Below are 18508 nucleotides of genomic sequence, written 5' to 3'. Positions count from 1 at the left end.
TTCTTAATCGAACTCATAGTTCTCGCCTTGAGAGATTCTCCTGTGAGCCCCATCATGAGCTCCCTTCTTAGGATACTGGGAGTAAGGCAGCACGTGGCCTCACGCCACAGTGGCTGTCCTCAGCTCTGCTCATTCCCTCTGCCAGTCTCAGTCCCCTGGAGTTGAACTTCTTCATCAGTGAGTTAGCTCTGTTGATGAGTGAGAAGGTGGCACTAGGGATAAATGCATGAGAACCAAGATTCCATGTTTTCTGACTGAATGTACTGCCTGTTGAGTACCTCGTGTAACCATGACTGCCTTTACCGTCAGAGAAACAGGATCAGACAGAAAAAGTGGGATCTCACAGCACAGTTTTCATTGTGCCACTGTTAATTCCACAGACTCCACTGTGGTCTACTACTATTTTTTTTAAATTTTATTTTCATAAAGTTGTGCACAATAATTGGTTACATTCAATATTTCAACACCAGTCCCACCACCATTACACCTTCCCACCACCATTGTTTTGAATTTTTCCACCACCACTCAAGCCTGCCCCACAGGCAAATGCTAGACCATTTATTTTGTATTGCTTTGTTATGAATAGCATGAGATGTTACAGCCGCTCGCTCCTGGGATTCTAAAATTTTAAATAATTAGGGTCCAGAGAAATCTCTGCATCTGGAGGCATCTCTGGTGAGCTGCTCTCTTCTGAGATTCATTTGTGAGTCTTTGAATCACGGCTATTAATGCGCTAAATGGCCTGATTTTGATCTCTTTTGAGATTTATTTATGGGTCTCTGAAGCAAGGCCAATAAATGAGCTTGTATAGCTGAGCTGGAGGTGTCTTGTGGGTGTGACTCCCACATACCTAACTTTTGGCATTTAATATCTCGGAAAACTTGATCCCAGGTTGTTGGGGTCTGGACAGAGGCACAGCTACAATTTTTGGGATATCAGGAAGCCTGAAGGTATCATCAGGCTGCTGATGCCTTTTTGCCCCGAAGGTACAGGTTGACCTAGTGGGCAGCATCTTATGCCCTGACTTCCCGTGACTTCACTCCTACTGGCAGCTGAGTCTCTAGGGGCCTCAGCTGACCCTTTCAGCTGAGGGCGGATGAGGCTGTCTGTCCAGAAACGGGTCTGGTGTACATTAGCACCCCATCAAAATTGCTCTGAGCTTTCTTGTACCTCTATTTTTTTCTTTAATTACTGCAGTCATCGACTCTGATCTGTTAGGATATTCCCTTCTTTGTCACCTTTTGGTGCTTTTCCACATAGCCGTTCTAGGCAGATGCTGGTATTTTGCTTTGTGTTGTTTAATGTTTATGAATTAACATGAAGGAGAATTCACATCTTGAAAATTAGATCTATTCAACGAGACAGAATCTGTTGTTTGTTCTAGAACTTACTCCTGTCTCTGTGCTCAGGGATCACTCCTGTCAGGGCTCAGGTAACCATATGGGTTGCCAGGGATCGAACCCAGGTTGACTGTGTGCAAGGCAAGCGCCTTACCTGCTGATTATCGCTTCCGCTTGTCAGCTCTCCATGTGCACTGAATTTCATAGGTTTTAAAACACTACAAATCTTGCATGTTTTTTGTTATGTTTTACATAACAAGAAAGCTGTAGATAAAGATTGACCAGGGAAAAATTTGTGTAGGAGATTGTGAGGCACAATTTTTATAGCCTAAAAACTTGCCAAGTAGATGGGAAGAAAGGAAGTTTAATAATTATCAAAATCTATAAAAAAGATTTTAGTAATGAGACTGTTAGAGATAGTATCTTTTCTTATGATGTCTCTTTCTTTTTAATAGGTAATTTTAGCCAGCTGGTACCGGATCTATACCAAAATAATGGATTTGATTGGCATTCAGACCAAGATATGCTGGACAGTCACACGGGGTGAAGGACTCAGTCCTATTGAAAGCTGTGAAGGCAGGTTTCTTTTTGCGGGAGTTCCCAGTTACCTGGTACAGGATAAACTAGCACAAACTTCTAAGTAACAATAATTTTGAGTCCAGGATATAGTTTATTATATCCTATATAGTTTACAAGGCACTTGCCTTGCATGCTGGTGGCCTTGGTTCCATCCCTCATCTCTGCCCCCTGCACCACATATGGTCCCTTCATTACTACCAGGAGTAAGCCCTGAACATTGCTCAGTGTGGCCAATACCCCCCACCCCACCTCACCTTAATGTCCACAGAACCACAGCAACTATGGTTACATGTCCTTCTGGGGTCCACAGGAAAGGAGTGTGGCGCAAAGCAGAGGTGGTGCCTTTTCTGTGGGCTCCTGGGCTTAGCTGGAGCTCGGTCCCCGCCCCCCCCCCCCCCATTGCCTTTGTTTGCGTCATCCTGGACTTTTCTAACTCAGGGCACTGTAGGTCGGCCAGGGGTGTCTTCTGGGTCTCAGGGCTCCCAGCTGGACCTTGTCCAACTTGCTGCAGAAGCCACATCACGGGCTGGAGTGATAGTACATGGGTAGATGTTTGCCTTGTACGTAGATGACTGAGGTTTGAACCATCGCATATGGTTCTCTGAGTCTACCGGGGGGAGTTCTGAGTGCAGAGCCAGGAGTAACCGCTGAATGTGGCCCAATATGCCCCCCCTCCCCCAAACAAAGCAAACAACAAAAAACCCAAAAGAAGCCGCTTCACCTATCCCTGCTGTATCTTTTGCGATTATCCCAGCCTAGCCAGACTTAGATAGGCACAGGTCCCGTACCTCTGGGGGTGCTGGGGAGGAGTTCTCGCCCCATTTCAGAGCCTCTGCGCAAGTGCTGAGAAGAGGCAGCCTGTTATGGGTCTGGCACCGTTTTCAAGGGTGTACATTTTAATAGGAATTGCCAGGCACATGAAGGCGTTTCTAGTGAGAGCATATGTTTTGTTTGTTTTGAAAGGATTGGGAGATCCTGCTTGCTTTTATGTTGCTGTGATTTTTATTTTAAATGGATTGATGATGGCGTTGTTCTTCATATATGGCACATATTTAAGGTAAGGCAGATGGGAATTTTTTAGTATGTATTTGTGATGATGTCTACTAGAATAATAAAAGAAAATAATATTTAACATAGCTCAGTTTTATAACAATAGTCCTTTTTTATACATTTACTTGGGGTTATAAAATTATTTCCTGTTGGATAATTTTATCATTGGCATGGGCACCAAACTGAAAATATGTGAAGATTATTAAGTGAAGCATGGAAATGGTATTTGATACATTTTAAATGTTTATAGTCATTTGAACAGAAGTAATATGTTATTTATATAACATATAAGGGAACATTCATTAAACGGTGTTAATGGCTCTTTGCTAATATTAAAATAGAAATATATTTTATATATATAGTTAAATCTGATGTAATTTACTGCATAGTTGAGCAACGTTTTCAATATTAAAGATTACCAAGTTTGTTAAGGGTTTTTAAATATTCATTTGGGGACAGGGCATTTAACCAATTTTACATAGACTGTTTAGAATTTTCTTTTTTCCAGTTTCTGCTGCACTGTAGTATAAAAGTAAGAGCATTATGTCCCTGAGTTTCAGTCTTGGGTAATGAATGTGAATCATTATTCTGTTATCTTCCTTGCTTTGGGAGCATGACATTTCTGTTGGAGGTCTCCAGGGATCACTGGAGTTCCTGTCTCAGAGTTTGAGTATGTAGCAAGTGCTTGATAAATATTTGCCAGATGAGGACATAATTATGAGATGATTTCAAACACTTTTTATATATAGATGTCAGGTATTTTGATGTTACTATTTCTAACTTAGCCCCAAGGAAGTTCTTTTAATTATTTGATTGGGAGATAATGAAAACGAATATACATGATTAAAAGATGACTTGGAAAAGACAGTTTTTGAAACAAGATACAAAGATCTAACCAAAAGTGTTTGGTGACAGCAAAACAGGCTGTCTGAAGGAAAGTAAAGCCAGTGTGCCTTGTTCTGTAGTGAGCCCAAGTCAAATTTCTTGATGAGAAACTTGAGAGAATCTGTTTCGTAGAGTGTCTCCTGTCTTTCTTAGAAATGACTATTGCAGGTGGGAGATTAAAGTTTAAGAGAAGTTAGAAGCGATATGTGGCATTGCTAAATATCTAATATATAGTTGTATTTCCTAATTGAAAAATTTTAAACATTAAAGGGGCACTTAATATCCTTTCCATATAATGCTTGTGATGACCATTATTTTAAAGCCTGGAGCCATGTTTGCTGCAAATATGATGTGATTTTGGGTTTTGGGGAGGGGGCTTCTGAAGATTTCTCAGTCTTCAGCCCCCGTAGTTTTCCATCTTTCTCTCCATGTGGGAGGTGCATGTTTGTTGGTTCAGTAAAGACAGTAGCTACCACATGGGTTCCTTCTGAGACTGCATGTTTGGGTTCTGAGAGCATGTTGGGATTGGTGGCAGTTAAGAGTCCTGTAGTCAGGAGAAATGTGTTTTGTGTGGAGGATTGCTTGAAACCAGACTTGGAGGATCAGGGCATTTTGAATAGGTGGAGGAGAAGAAAATTTCAGGAATAGGTAAAAGCAGAAAACTTGACATATGGGAGGAGGATCTCAATATTCCTGGGATGGACACAGATTAGTGGAGGTAGCATGGTAGAAGGACCCAGTGCCAGAATGGTCTCAAGCCTAGTCCAAAATAAGTGAGAAAGATGAAGATGTTGATGAGGAGGAGGAGGATGAAAAGGCTTCCTCTGCTATCTGACAGTGGAACATTTCTTTTTGCTATGATTTGGCAGGTTATTTTGAAGGTCTGGAAATGTAATATTACATATGTATTTCTTATACAATAATGATAATAGTGTTCTCAGACCACAAAAAATAACCTATCATTATACCAATTAGTAATATTCTTCCTTCTGGGGAAAAAGCAGGGACCTCTCCAGTAGTGCTGGAGGTCACCTTGTCTATACATACACCAGCAGTGCTGAAACCCCTTGAGCTATTCATATACCAGTGCTGAGACCCCCCTGGGCTATACGTATACCAGCAGTGCTGAGACTCCCGCCCCCAAGGCTATACATATACCAGCAGTGCTGAGACCCACCCAGACTATATGTATACCAGCAATGCTGGGGGCTAGCTGGATATACCCCATAGTGCCGGGGGCCCAGCTTGGCTATACTCAGCAGTGCTGGGGGCCACGTGGGCTGTACCCAGCAGTGCCAGTAGAGCACGTGGTGTTGGGTTCAGCAGTGCTGGAAGAGCACTTTCAGGAAGAGCATGGGGTGCCTGGGATGGAGGCTGGCCTATCCATGCCAAGCATGCCCTCCACCCCTTTGAGCTGACTCCCTGGCTCCATTATGCTCTACTTTCTGTTGGGAAGGGGATGACGAAACATGGGTCTGGGGATCTGGCAGGGGCCCAGCAGCTGAGCCTGATGTTGCTGAAACCCTTTCTTCCCACTGTGACACAGCTGGGCAGTAGCAGCGTTCTGTAGCTGTCTAGCTTCTGGACTAATGTGGGGAATTCTTCTAACTCTTAGTCTAACATAGGGGATTTTAAAACCAGTTTAGTGGACTGGGCTAAGCATTTTCTTTCTTTCTTTCTTTCTTTCTTTCTTTCTTTCTTTCTGTATGAGAAAGCAAAGAATACAAACGTGAGTAGTAGATTGTAACATGCACAGTAATAGCTGTTAGAGAAGCTTTTGTTATATTCATATATATGTGATGGGTCATGGTATAAAGACCCTTTCTGACTGATTTCAATGCAAAATGTGTACATTTTGCTTGGTGTAGCAGGAGGGGCGGCTTTCTTTAACTTGGAGCAGTGGGACTGCTAGATGGCTGTCTGTGGTGTCCCCAGTGGCACCTGCGTGCTCAGTGGCCTTAGCCCCTCTGCTTTCCGGCCCTGCACCCCCGCAGATGCTGAGTGCTTCCAGGCAGTGGGAGGGCTGCCCCTGGAGCAGGCTTGGCGCAGGAGACTCAACTCTGTGCTCAGCTGCGTTCCTCAGCTCTCCCTGCGCTCCTTTTAGCTTCTCTGGACCCTGAATGATCCCTTGAGCCCTGTCCAAACACATCCTTGAGTTGAGGCTCTTCCAGCACAGTTGGACTCCAGTTTCCTGCCTCTGGAGTCGCTCCGCTGCAGGGATGTTGTCTGACTGCAAGTCTCGCCTGGCAGGTCTGGGCACCGACGCTTTTGTGGTGATTCTGCTGTACACGAAGTTGAATGAAGTTTCTATCACTTCTTTCCGATCAGCCTTTAAAAATTCCATTTAAAAATGTTTTTGACATGCATATTTTTAGAGAGCTCAAATTACTAGTTACTTCGTAATGTTTTCTTTCTGGATGGTAAGTTTAGTCACACTTCTAATTTTATAAAAGTAGGATACAGCGTCAGACTTCTGAACACCCGTGGGTTGAAAGTGAAAGGGATTTTATACAAAATGGCGCTAGAAGCTCTAGATAAATAGTGTTATATTGATGGGCGAGGTGAGATTTGTCTAGTAGATTAGGAATTCAGAGGAAGGTTGACAGTGGCATTTCTAATCAAGAGGTGTTATTTGTTTTTAAATAATCTCAGTGAAAGTTATCTGAAGTCAGACAAGCAAATTGAACAGAAATGGAGTAGAATGGAAAATTAAAAGCACAACAAGATAGTGAAATTGGGCAGAGTGCCGAGTCCTCTCAGTGTCTGCCCTCAGACATCAGTCCTGGTGGCCCAGGAGACCGTATGGGGTGCCTGGGATTGGACCCAAGTCAGCTTGGTGCAAGACAAGCCCCTCCACAACCCTTTCCTTTCTGGGTCCGTCTCCGACCTGCCCTCTCCGCTCCCCTCTTTCCCACTTGTCTCCTGACTCTGCTTTCTGGCGCCTCTGATGGTGGGGTACTCTGGGGTACAGGCAGGGAGGGGAACGGAGCACGGGTGAGGTCAGTTCTCCAGGTTGGTCTGAGTGATGCCCCCTGAGTGGGACGTGTTGGGGAAGCGAGACCGAGCCCGGTGTTTGGGGGGGCCTTTTTCTTTGAAGTGGATGCAAGGCAGGATCTGTGCTGAAGAGGACTGGCTGGTGGGCGCTGGTCTCTGTTTTCAGGCTGGTTCCTCTGCTGTTGAACTGCTTCATCCTTCCGCGCTGCCAGATTCTCTTCTTCCTTGCGATCCTTTCTTGTCCCGGCCTTCCCCTTCTTCCATTTCCCCAGGATCACTTGCTTTTCTTAGCTGGACCTCTCAGAGGACAAGACTGAAATAAGGTTTTAATTGAACTGTCCTTTGGGCTACCCTTGTCCCCCGCTGGCTCTCTTGGAGCCCCTTGCGGTTTCCGCCCCAGAGAGGAAAGGAGGGGGCTGGGGCACCCACTGCTGTCAGGGCTCCTGTCAGCCCCGCCTGCTTCTCGGGTGCCAGCAGAACAGGCAGCATGGGGCTGTCACCGTGGCCACTGGCCCTCAGGGCCCTCAGCGCTTGCTGCCTTGTCTGGGGCCCGCTGCTTGCAGCTGCCGCTCAGCACAGACGCTTCCCCCAGCTGCTGATGGCTGCCTGCCTGTCTCCCCATCTCACCTCTCTCTCAGCCAGTCTCTCCTCATCCCTTTTCTCCCTCGCCCCTTCCCCCTTCACCTCTTCTCTTCCTCATCCTTCTCTCTTTCTCTCTCCTCCTCTCTCCTGCTCCCCAGGGTGGACTGGGCAGAATCAGGAGTAGAAAGTACTGGGTCCCCCGCCTGGCAAGGAAGAGGCAGGTGGTGAATGTGGCAGAGTGTGACTGTGGGTCTCTTCTGAGAGAGGGAGCTGCCAGGCCAGCATGCTTCCGGGAAACCTGCCAAGGGCCTCAGCCGACTCCTGAGGGATGCCGGACACCACTGAGGGCGCATCTGGCATAGTCAAGGGTGGGTCTGGGCGTGGTGTCCGGAGAAATCCGCTGGGAAGCCTGTTCCCACCTTTGCTTCACCTCTACACACTGCTCTCACTTGGGAATAGCATGGGTGGGTGAAATGCCCTCTGCAGGAGGTGCCAGCAGGAGAGGGGGAGGTACGGGGACAAACCAAACACAGGTGCGTCTGTGCTCTTTGCGCCCTTCCTGCAGCTCCTCTGCTCTCGCATGGAATCGCCACTGTCTGTCATTTGGTAGAACATTTGTCTGCTCGTGGCTTGTGAGTGGGTGTGTGGGAGGTCACGTCTTAGGAGACTGTGCATGTTTGGTAATGTTGCTATTTCCCTTCTTATTTGGTTTTAACCCGGGTTTAAAACTAGCTTAGCAGAATGATTTTTCTCTAGAATCTTGAAGGCATCACACACGACTTCTGTTTTTTTTTTTTTCCAGAGTGCTGCTGGTCAGGCATTCCCTAATTTGGGTTTAGAAGCCACCCACATGGGGTGGGCCCCTCAGCCACACAGAGCCGAGTGGGGCTCCCCCCACACTGCCTGCTCTCAGCCCTCTAGACTGCTCTGAGCCCTCATGTGCTCTGGGATCTGGTGTCCTCTTTCTCTCTGTGGGAGCTGCTAGACAGTGCTGAATTTCAGTGATATGTCTTGGTGTGAATCTTCTTCAGTGTTTGCTCTTGAACTTATGTTGGATTGTTTCACAGATGTAGTTCTTAGTTCCTTCATTTCTGGGAAATTTTCTTGACCAATTTCTTCATTACTTTTACTTCTCTTATTTTTTATGTGTTTTATTTGTATGTTGTATATTCCAGTATTCTGATTTCCATATCATTTTGTGTTAGAAAATTCCTTGCCACTCTACATTCTAAAAAATTTTATTGACTTTAGTTTTCCGACCTTATAGTGAGTTTTTAATTTCTTTTTTTAATGCTTTTAATTTCTAATAGTTTTTATTCTGTGGCTATTTCTTTAAAAATCTTACTTGTTTCATGGATTTAATAACTATTCGGGGAATAATCTTAGCATTAAAATCTACTTTGCTTTTTTACGTTTCCTTTTATATTTGGAGCTGGAGCGATAGCACAGCGGGTAGGGCGTTCGCCTTACAAGCGGCCAACATGGCCGACCCGAGTTCGATTCCTCCGCCCCTCTCGGAGAGCCCGGCAAGCTACCGAGAGTATTGGATATGCCAGACACAGTAACAACAAAGTCTCCAATGGAGACGTTACTGGGCCCGCTCGAGCAAATCGACGATCAACGGGAGGGCCTTTACCTTTACCTTTACCTTTATATTTAGCTGCCCAAGTGTCGCAGTCATGGTTAGGCCTGGGGTGAGGTGTTGCGGGAGAATTGTGGTAAGCTCAGTAGCCGGAACACTCTGTGTCTTTTGCATGAATGATGTGGGGATGGCCGAGCGCTTGCCAGTTCCTAAGCCTGCCTTAAGATAAAAAGGAAAATAGAATGCAAAGGTACGTTCAGGATTGAACAGGGACTCCAGTGTTACATCCAGTTCATCAAATGGCAGAGTTTTTCTAGGGTCCCGACCCCTCAGTGCTGGTGCTCAGTCTCGGCCAAGGCCAGGAGGGGTGTGGGGTGAAGTGTTCAGTTGTGATTGGGTACACAGGTGGACTTCCTCGAGTTAGGACTCTGCCTACTTGGTGAGAATAGAAAATGTTTGCAGGGTATCTGGAAGGACACCTGCCTTCAGAAGATATATTTGAATGAAATAAATAATTTTACTATTATTATTTTGGGGTTTTTGGGGGGCCACATCCAGTGAATGCGCAGGGGTGACCACTGACTCTGCACTCAGGATCACTCCTGGTGGCTCAGGGGACTCTCTAGAATGCCAGGGATTGAACCCGGGTCAGCCATGTGCAAGGCAAGCACCCTACCTGTGCACCATTGCTCTGGCTCCAAAGTAAATTATTTTCACAAAGTCTCAGCTTGGGTTGCCATGTGAAAGGCACAGTGGTAATCTTAGTAGCTGTCACACAAGCATTGTTACCATCTACCAAGCTGAGGAGACTTTTTCAGTGAACTCACCTGAAGCTTTCTCTCTATGGATTGTGGTGTTTGCTGAGGACTAATTGTTCACTGAAGAAACTGACATGGAACCCTTCCTGTTCCTGGCTCTTCTCTACGCCAGGTGTAGTCTAAGCTCATGCAGTCCTCAGAGGTGTAGGATGTTGCCTATTTCACAATGTTGGGCTCCCTGGGGAGTGCTCCCATCACTGCATTCTGCTCCACTGAGGAACACATTTGACGTGTATTTATCTGAGCTAATTATTTCTACACAAATACCTTGTGCCATGTGGACAGAGCTGCTGTTACAAGTGCAGAAATAATGGCATTTTTGTTTCATAGAGGCTTAAATTACTTCACAGAAAAATATTTCTTGGAAGGCTCTAGACGTCACGCTTGTCTCTGTAATTGATTTCCAAGAGTGCCGAGATGGCTGTGCATCTGCTCTGGCCTGTTCTGTGCACGCTGTTCATCTTTGTGTGAGCTGTGCCTGCTTATTTTCTCATATTGCCGGTTATCAGGACCCTGTTTTGCTCTTGTTTTGTATTTTAATAGTTTCTTCATCAGTTACATTTTCGAGAGTCATTCTTGGTGCTTTAAATAGCAGTGGGAATGGAAGGTAGCACAGAGTGTGGGAATGTCCCAGTCATCATCCTCTGTGGAATTGGCTCATTAACAATCCATTGTTTAGATGGGTCAGTGGTTAGTTCTATTCCAGTTGGTGTGTGTGTGTGTGTGTGTGTGTGTGTGTGTGTGTGTGTGTGTGTGTCTAAGTTCATGCAGGGCTCAGGGAGCTCTGAAATAGGTCAGGAGGCCCGGGGCCACACAGGCAGTACTTGGCCACTTGGCCATTTGGGCTGCTGTTGAGGCAGGCACCCGACGATGCAACTGTTCCCTCCCTAGGGCATGGGGATGCCCAGGTCACCCCTTCAGTGCTGGGATGCTCCAGGGCCACCCACAAGCCAGCTCGGCAGCCTCCATTCTGGCCTATGATGTTCAGGCACCATGGGGTGCCAGGAGTGGAACCCAGAGCAGTAGGCATGCACCCTGGCCACTGTCTTCTCCCCTTCCCTCAGCCTGGTCCTTGGAAAGTTTCTTTGGTGGTTTTTCAAGCTAAATGGAGACATTATACTGTTATGTTTGGCGAGTCAGAACATCTGTATGAATGTCATCTGAAAATTTTCGTGACTTTTCCCCCTCAGAACTATTGCCAAATGAATGTAGAGAACCCCTTTTTTTGTTCCTGTTTTCACAACTGGATGTGTTATTTTCTAGTATCTTTTTGGAATCTTTTGTGTGCAAATTCGGTTTCTGTGTTCTCTGGGATTGTTGGATTAAATGTGTTGCAGTGCTTTGCCTCACCCAGCTCTGACTCCTCCTCCATTGATCTAGAGAAACTGTAGCTTGCACATGAACCCACCTATTCTGACTCTGGTCACATAGGAGAGTTCCTTACTGCCACATCAGAGTGTAAATGTTTCTGGATAACTTGAGATTTTTCTTGTTGATTGTAATTGCCTAATACTTTGTTTTTCTGCGTTTTCTGCATACTGCGTGGTGCAGATCATCAGCTGAACTATGAATCACGGTCTGCTTTGCCCAGTGTGTGAAATCCCTGCTAAGAATTCTGCCCTTACCCCTCAGGGTTTCCCTTCTGGCACCTCTGACAAGGGTCAGGTCTCTGGGCCTGCTGCCCGGCTGCTCTCCCCGGCACTGACCCTCGGTCACTGTTGGCTTCTTCTCACATCTTCCCCTTGGACAGCCAGACCTGCAGGGACTTCCCCGGACTCTGCAGAGATAATGGGACAGGGAGGCAGGTCTTTATGTCAGGCTTCACCTTCCCTTTGCCTCTGGTTGTGGATTTGCTCTTGCGTTAGAGCTGTCCCTTCAGAGTTTTGGAGACTGTTGACTCATTGCAGGATTTTGGAAGTTTCTCTTCTTTGCCATCAGTCCCTTCAGTGTGTGGCAGCTTGTATCTGCTGCTGTCACTCCAGTGCCCTCCGGGTCATGGTAGGGGAGATGCTGTTTCATTCTTTCTGTTGGTCACCCTGTGGCCTCATCCATCTGAATTCTTTCTGGGGAAAACATTCTCATTTTATTTATGCACAACTTTCTCTTCACTGTTATCTCTGGTTTTGTCCTCCTTCCCCACCCCCCACCCCCGTCAAATCTTCTAGTAGATATTGGAACCCTTGCATTGAAATCTGATGTTCTTAGGTTCTTTTCCTGTCTTGGTTTTTTATGTGTTGTCTGCATGACCTCTGGCTCCCCCTGAGAGAGATTTCCTCTTGTTTTCAGAGTTTGGCTGAGTCTGGTTTTTTATTTATTTATTTATTTATTTTGCTTTTTGGGTCACACCTGGCTATGCACAGGGGTTACTCCTGGTTCTGCACTCAGGAGTCACTCCTGGCGGTGCTCAGGGGACCATATGGGATGCTGGGAATCTAACCCGGGTCGGCCGGGTGTAAGGCAAATGCCCTACCCGCTGTGCTATCTCTCCAGCCCCTGAGTCCGGTTTTAAAAGCTTGACGGTCACAAAGTGGTCCTAGTGGTCAGTGAGTCGCATTGTGGTGACCCCGCCATCAACTTCATTGTGGGGGAGCCCAGGCCCCCGCTCAGCAGCACAGCAGACACCCGTGGAGGTGCCTGTCTGCTCGGACTCACTGCAGAGCAGAGGTGGCATCTGTTACCAGGGGACAAATAGCTCATCACTTTCTGGGTCTCGCCCTCAGACATCCTCACTGCGGCCACCTGGCCCACATGCCTGCCCCCCCCCCCCACCTGTAGCGCTGAGGCAGCTTCAGGGGGGCCTTTCATGCTCTTTCATGAATTCCTCTCTGCTGCTCGGTGCTGTGGCTTCTGGGATTTGAACCTCATTTCTTCTTTCCTTTTCTTCTTGACCCTTTTCTGCCTCCATTTCTTTTTGGCTCTTGTGAGGAAAGCTTTTGGTCCTTCTTTTTGCCTCAGTCTTTCCCAGAGTGGGCAGTGTGATCACTAGGACGGAGGGTCTGGGTGGCCTGGAGGTCTGCAGCCTTGGTCATTGAGTCCTGTAATGATGTTCAGCTTCCAGGGAGGTCTGAGTGGTTTTTCCCAGCAGAGGGAGAGGGAGGTCAAATCTGTTACTTCCCTTCTTGTTACTACTTAGTTATCCAAAGTGCCTTTCTCCTGAGAGAGGAGCCAGCCAGGGACAGAATCTGGAGCCTTCACCTCCCAGTTTTCCATTCTTCACTGCTGCCTTCTTGGCTTTCTGAACTTTCAGATTGGCCTCTGTGGTACGGGAGAGACTTGTGGTAGCTGCTTTATTTCTAGATATGTCCCCAAGGCCTGAAAAGCTGGCTGTCTGCCAGAGTGCCCTCCTTTCCTTAGTGGCCTTCTTCCTCCCTGGGAGTGTGTGTTGTCAGGCCAGCTGCAATCCCTCCTTCTTCCTTAGTAGCAGGCGAGGACCCTCCGGAAGCCCCCTGTTGTGTTCTGAGCGGGAGGCTGCCTGCTCTCTCCCCTGTATCCACTCTTCTGCGTCCCTCCCCAGTGTTAAGAAAATGTGAACTTTCCTCTCTTTTGCTTCCATGGTATCATTTGATATTTTGTTATTTCTATTTTAAAAATTTAAGTTTTCCTCTTTATTCATGCTGGATTTTTTTTTTTTTTGCAAAATGTACAACATTTATTCACATACAGACAATAAGGCACAAATTCTACTAAATAGTTTAACCAAAAAATACAGTGTCCTCCACTAGTTTTATAAACATGCTGGATTTTTATCTAAAATTGTGTCTTCCGTAGATTATGGGTCACATCAACCCAGGCAACAGCAACATACTTTGTGTGAATGTTCTGTGACTCGCCTACCAGAACATCTCTCATCTGGTCTAACAGTCGTAGATAAATATTTAAAAGATGAGCATGTTACTTTTCACTGGGCATCAGTGGATGAATTATAGGTCAGAAACGCCAAACTCTGCTCCTTTTGGTGTCACAATCCTAGCCAGCGACACTAATCCTTGCTGTCGACCCTGCATGACCTTTATGGCCTTTCTCTTTAGCTGGGACCCTCAAGCAGTCACCAACTCTAGCCTTATCGCTAGGGAACACCACAGGTTTGCTCCAGAGTACCTGTGCTCTCTGCTTGTGCCTCTCTCTGAACCCATGTTTCCTCTCAGGTGGAACCCTGCTTTTTTCTCCCTAGGACATCCGACTCCCTGGAGCACTCAGCCTTCCCCTTTTCTGTGTTCTGTCCCCTCCCTGCAGGCTCTGTGGCCGGGACAGTGGTGTGAGTCAGTGTGAGGGGCCGGGGCAGGGCTGTGGTATCAGTGTGAGGGGCTGGGGCAGGGGCTATGGTATGAGTCATTGTGAGAACTTTGCCAGTTGACTGTGTTTTGGATCAATCTGTTGGACAGGTCAGAGCAGTGGAATGGGCCGCAGGCTTATGCAGGTGCCGCCCTTGCAGGCATGTCTGACAGTGTCTGTGGCTGTGGCACCCAGGGTGGGCATGCGTGGGCAGCAGTGTGGACTGTCTGGAGTAGAGCTGGTGTTTGGCATGGGGTGGGGAGGAGAGGAGAGGGGTGCGTACAGGGCAGGGCTCTCTGGCTGCAGACAGGTGGCTTGCCTTTTAGCTGAATTTCTCCATGTTACTCACCCTCCAGCCCCTTTTCAGGAAGAAAGGAAGGAGGATCACTGAGGACCCCCTGGCATCTACCTTCCTTAGGTAACAGAGAGCGCCCTGCCACACTCCTCTGCTCCAGCAACGCTATTTCTGGGCAGCCCAGGTCCGCATGCTGGTGAAGTGCACCATGGCCCTGGCGTCGGTCATCTTTGTTCCAGTTCCTCTGTGGATGCTGAACTTAGTGTCTGCCCTGGGTCAGATCCACAGTCTAGTCACAGTGACTAAACACTAATTCTGACCCAGAAGAGGAGTCCAATGAAAGACATTCGTTTGTCTCTCAGAACCTCCTTGAGGGATCCGCTGGGTATTGTTCCAGCATCTGGGTCTCACTTTCTTCTTGGTGCCTTGACTCTCTGGCTCGCTCTGCTTTGCTCTGGAGGGCCCACAAGTTGAGGGGAAGGAGGATGCTAGACCTGTGCTGCTGGGCTTCCTTTCTTCAGTCTCATATCTCACACTTAGAATTGTCTCTTTATGCTCTCGTCTCTTAAGAATTTATGATAAAAGATGGCGGCCGCGTGGGAGCCTTGTGGACAGCAGGTATGAGCCGGGGGTGGGGGCGCGACTGTAACCTCATGGGACGGGGGGTGTTCTGGCCCGTCCTTCACGCCCTACCGAGGTCACCAGTTGCCCCCCACAAGCGGCTCTCCGGCATGGTCATGACTCTAGAGCACAGAAACCAATCTCTTAATTATCTGATTCTCAGTAGAAATACTTCCAGGGTTAATAAGTAAAATAGCAGAAATCTAAGTGGCCGACATCATTTAATTCTTGAACCCAGCTGTAGAAAGCAAATCATTTCACAATGCTTTTTCAGCATGGCTGATTTGGGGGGGTAAAGTCTAAATAATAATGGTGCAACTTTTATCGAAACAGTGAAGCTAGTCAAAGTAGATAGAGTGTTAACTAGAATTCATCTGCCCCACAGGCATTGGGGGATGTGGGGGGTGGGGGTTTATTGGGGTTCTTCGTGGTGAAAAATAAGTATTGGTAAAGGGAAATGTGATTGATATTTGCATGACCGAGACCTAAACCTGAAAGCTTTGTAACTTTTCCCACAACGATTCAATAAATAAATAAATAAATAAAGAAAAAAAAGAATTTATGATAGAGAAGAGACCACTGTGACAATAATAGCTGGGAATGATCATGCTGGACAAGATCTGAGGGTTAGAAGTAGATAAGGGATACTCTTGATAACCTGTCTGTATCAATATTGCAAATCACAATGGCCAAAAGGAAGGAGGGAGTAAGGGAGGGAGAGAGAGTGGAGAGAGAGAGAGAGAGAGAGAGAGAGAGAGAGTGAGGGGGAGGGAGAGAGGGAGGGAGGGAGGGAGGGAAAGAGAAAGAGAAAGAGAAGAAAAGCTCCTGCATTAGCTATAGGCAGGCTGGGGGTTGGGGGTTGGGGTGAGATGGGAGGAAACCTGGGAACACTGGTGGAGGGAAGAGTGTTGGAATATTGTAAGACTGAAATCCAATCATGTACAGCTTTGTAATGGTCTCAGTGATTCAATACAAATGTTAAAAATAAATAAATAATAATGATAAATGAATTTATGCAAGAAAACTTGATGCTGATCCTGGACTGGTTTCAGGTTTCTTAGGTAAGTAGAGGTGAAAAAATCTCTAAGACCACTTTAAGCAATCCATGCAAATGGATTTTCGAACTGTCATGATTGGTTTTAGTCTCTGTCCTTTAAGGACACAGGAAAATGCAGAGTTAGAAAATTGTTATATTTAAGGTCCTTCACATATTTACTCTCTTCTGAGGAAATTGAGGCTCAGAAGTATATGAGTACACATAGAAAGTGTTTAAAAAACTTCAGATCTTTCAGAATTTGCATACCATGAGTTTCATATTTTCTAACAGTTGGTAAAAGTGCAGAAGAAATGATTTTTAATCACTAAGGTGTGTTGGCCTATCAACTGGTAAACTAGTAGAAGTAAGTACGCTGAAGAGTGCATCTTTCCTGGGTATCACAATAAGTGGTCTACGTGGTCGTCTTTGTGGATGGGGGATTAGTGTTTGGGGGATTAGGGGTAATTGCTTGGCCATCTTAGGTTACTCTATCACTGCTCACATCGCAGTGATTGCAGCCCTGAGTATTTCTTGGCAAATAATATGAGGAATGATTCGTTTTCAAGGCATACTCTGTTCTCCCTCTGGGCAGTGCGAAAGTGCCCAGGAAACCTGCTTCCCTCCAGGTCACGTGCTCAGTCTAGCCACCCTGGCCTGACCTGCTGTCTGCTGAGTTTGAGAGCAGGTCACCGCACTGCTTCTATGCCCCGAAAGGACCTGTTCCCGAGGGGCCAGCAGCTGGAGTGTGAGTGGGGGCAGGGACGGGAGTTCCTCCGCAGCCATCCACCTGAGACTGGGTCGGATATGAATCTTGACTCCCCAGTCCTTATCCTCTTCATCCCTGCCCCCATATTTACTCTCATGGAAGGAAGTCTTTGTGCTAGCACCAAGGCACTGAGACTGCCACATGAGATGCCCAGCTGGGAGGGGCTGACACGCCACAGCACCTTTGTACCCTGCAGGATCTGACAGCTGTTGCAAATGCCTGGATTTGCGTGGATTGCTTAAAGTGGTCTTTAGGATAGTGGTTACAAAAGGGACACATTTCAGAGGGATGGTAATAGGCTGGTCACATCAAAATATGTGTTTATATTTAGGAAATAAATATTTAGGGTGGGCATATACAGATATTATTGATGGCATGTATATGATGTGTCCCAAGAAAAACAGTTTGAGAAATGCTGAAGCACAGGTAAATAAATGGCCCCAAGGAAGACAAAAAAGAAGCGGAGCGGAAGACCCACTTGCCATGTGAATGAAGTTCAGCAGTCGGTAGGACTCTGCGGATGTAAATGTAAGATCTTACATTTCCTGCCACTCGTGACTGCAGCTGCTCTTCTCTCTTGCAGTGGCAGCCGCCTTGGAGGGCTCGTGACAGTGCTGTGCTTCTTCTTCAATCACGGAGAGGTAGGTGGCCGGCCAGGCCTGTGCTTGCCACGGGACTTCACGTGGAGAAACACCTTTCCTCTCTAGGGAGTCAGGTATTTTTAAATAAAGTAGACATATAGAGAGAGGTTGACTTTTAACTTTATAAGTCTATAGGGGCATTCAAACATGTGTGTGCTTACTTTGTTTTCTAGTTTAAACCTTGGCATTTAAGTTTGCTTAATGATAATCCATTCTTTTGTCCATGTATCTTAGTGATTGGAAGGAACAGTGGTGCAGTGTCACTTGTTTTTTTTTTTAAATTTTTATTAGTGAGACACCATGAGGTGCAGTTGTAGACTTACAAATTTTTGTGCTTGGGTTTCAATTATACAGTGGTCAAATACCCATTCCTCCACCAGTGCCCATTTCCCACCACCACGGATCCCAGTATCCCTCCCACCCCCCATCCCCCCCATTCCACCCTGCCTCTGTGGCAGGGCATCCCCTTTTTTTCTCTCTCTCCTATTGGATGTTGTGGTTTGCAAAAGAGGCAATGGGTGACAATACCACTCCTGGGAATATATCCCAGAGAGGCAAAAAAGTATAGTCGAAGTGACATCTGCACTTGTTTGTTCATTGCAGCACTCTTTACAATAGCCAGAATATGGAAAAAACCTGAATGCCCAAGAACAGATGACTGGTTAAAGAAACTTTGGTACATTTACACAATGGAGTACTATGTAGCTGTTAGAAAAGATGAAGTCATGAAATTTACATACAAGTGTCACTTGTTTTTAGTTCACTTGTTTGATTTTGATTTGAATGATGTATTAGGTTTTCAGAGTGAATAAAGCATACACTCGGAGTCACACCCAGTGGCCCTGGGGAGGAGCAGGGCCACACTTGAACCTCTCAGCCCAGTGCCGGGTGCTGGGCCTGCAGGGTTGAGCGGGCTGCTTGGTCGGGGATTCCAGGGCTATGTGCCACACCTGGCCTCGGACTCACATCTGCACATGTGAGAAACATGGTGCTTGCACCCAGCTGTCTACCTGGATCATTCTCTGTCCCTCTTTTTCTTGCTCTGTC

General features: G+C 46.6%; 1 protein-coding gene across 1 annotated transcript in view; it reads left to right on the top strand.

Moving 5' to 3' along the window:
- Positions 1-18508, top strand: part of DPY19L1 (dpy-19 like C-mannosyltransferase 1) — a 99250-nt gene that overhangs the window by 16913 nt on the left and 63829 nt on the right. The window contains exons 5-7 of the mRNA XM_056118228.1: positions 1796-1916; positions 2883-2976; positions 17404-17461. Of these exons, the coding sequence (XP_055974203.1) occupies positions 1796-1916; positions 2883-2976; positions 17404-17461 (273 nt within the window). The remainder of the gene's footprint in view (positions 1-1795; positions 1917-2882; positions 2977-17403; positions 17462-18508) is intronic.

Source organism: Sorex fumeus, unplaced genomic scaffold (genome assembly GCF_029834395.1).
Source record: "Sorex fumeus unplaced genomic scaffold, SorFum_2.1 ptg000037l, whole genome shotgun sequence".
Classification (NCBI taxonomy): Eukaryota; Metazoa; Chordata; class Mammalia; order Eulipotyphla; family Soricidae; genus Sorex; species Sorex fumeus.
The sequence above is the reverse complement of the archived record's forward strand: the minus strand, read 5'-3'. Positions and strand labels throughout refer to the sequence as shown.